General features: G+C 27.7%; 1 protein-coding gene across 1 annotated transcript in view; it reads right to left on the reverse strand.

Annotated features, from left to right (window-relative positions):
• LOC105623563 (elongation of very long chain fatty acids protein AAEL008004) overlaps positions 1-1,489 on the reverse strand; it is a 48,330-nt gene that overhangs the window by 16,742 nt on the left and 30,099 nt on the right. Inside the window, exon 2 of the mRNA XM_012204952.1 lies at positions 1,022-1,110. Within this exon, the coding sequence (XP_012060342.1) occupies positions 1,022-1,079 (58 nt within the window). The 5' untranslated portion in view covers positions 1,080-1,110. The remainder of the gene's footprint in view (positions 1-1,021; positions 1,111-1,489) is intronic.

Here is a 1,489-nt window from a genome sequence, read left to right on the forward strand (position 1 = left end):
CTCTCTCTACTCTCTCTACTCTCTCTCTCTCTCTCTCTCTCTCTCTCTCTCTCTCTCTCTCTCTCTCTCTCTCTCTCTCATAAAAGTGACTTGTAAATTAGAGGAGTGATAGAGAGGTGATAAATTATGGATTTAGATATTTATAAAAAATAATGTTTTAAGGAAATTGTAGAAAGAGAGAGAGAAAGAACTAAAAAAGTGAAAAAAAAGAAATAGATTAAAATAAAGATTAGATTATAGATAAAAGTTCAGTGCAGTAATTATAAAAAATTATTAGGAGAGATATATGAAGTCATAAGAAAAAAATACTATTTTTTTTAAAACTAATATAAGTAAAAAAAACCTAGTATTTTTATGTGAAAATTATACAATAGCAAACCAATTATAATATTAGTGTATAATTAATGTAAAATAACAAAAAATCTAGGATAAAAAATATTTAGATAAAAGTAATACATGGAGAGCGGATTCTAATTAGTCAATAATTATAAGATATGGTCAATAATTGAAAATGAAATGTGTAGTTATAAGTAAAACTATAAATCAAATTCTTTCTTGACATATATAAACTTTCTTTTTCTTTTTTCTATAAAGCCTAATAAACGACTTTAGAGAAACTGATAATAAATTAAAGGGATATAAACATTTTATAATTCTAAAATAAATATCATTGTGATGTTCCACGTGGAATTATTCAAGAATTGTGAAACAAAAAGAAGACATAATGCTCGACAACAATATCATCCGTTATTTACATTCTCGTCTTTCGCGCGTCAATTATGTAAATCCGAAGGACTTTAATATCACACAGTGTCTATCTATCGCACTCTCGAAATTATCATGCAACGACGTAATCGTCAATTTATAACATGTCAGTGATGTCACTGGATACGCTTGACATACTACGAGATAGCCAAGTTTTCGTCGTTTATCATCCAAATTACTCTATTTAGAACAACTATACAAATTCCGGATATTTTTCTCAACAGGTTTTCATATTTTGTCCGTCATTAGTAATCACCTGCATGTTTATCCAGCATATCATGGAACCGGTCTATATACTGCATTATGATCGACATGTTGCCGTGCAGGTGATAGCCTGTTCTCCTCCTGAAATAAAAGAAAAAGATTTTTATCGGAGACATCCAACGGTTCCTATAAAATACGATCGTAATAATGAGATTCGTGGTGTGCCACTAACGGTATTCTAAAATTAATGCAAGACACCACTTCTTCTATAATAATGACAATGAAAAAATTTTTGATTATCTTTTTGTTTTCTAATAAGTAATGGTATCTCTTGTGTTTTTACATTAAAAAAGAATATACTTTTTAAAAAATTCGATCATCCTTCAATTTTTAAGAACTCCGCTTTGAATTTCTCATATAAAAACGCAAATTTGTCGTATATGTAATATATAGCTATGAGAAGTTCAAATATTTTTTTACAATATATATATATATATATATATATATATATATATATAAT

Source organism: Atta cephalotes (genome assembly GCF_000143395.1).
Source record: "Atta cephalotes unplaced genomic scaffold scaffold00059, whole genome shotgun sequence".
NCBI classification, from domain to species: Eukaryota; Metazoa; Arthropoda; class Insecta; order Hymenoptera; family Formicidae; genus Atta; species Atta cephalotes.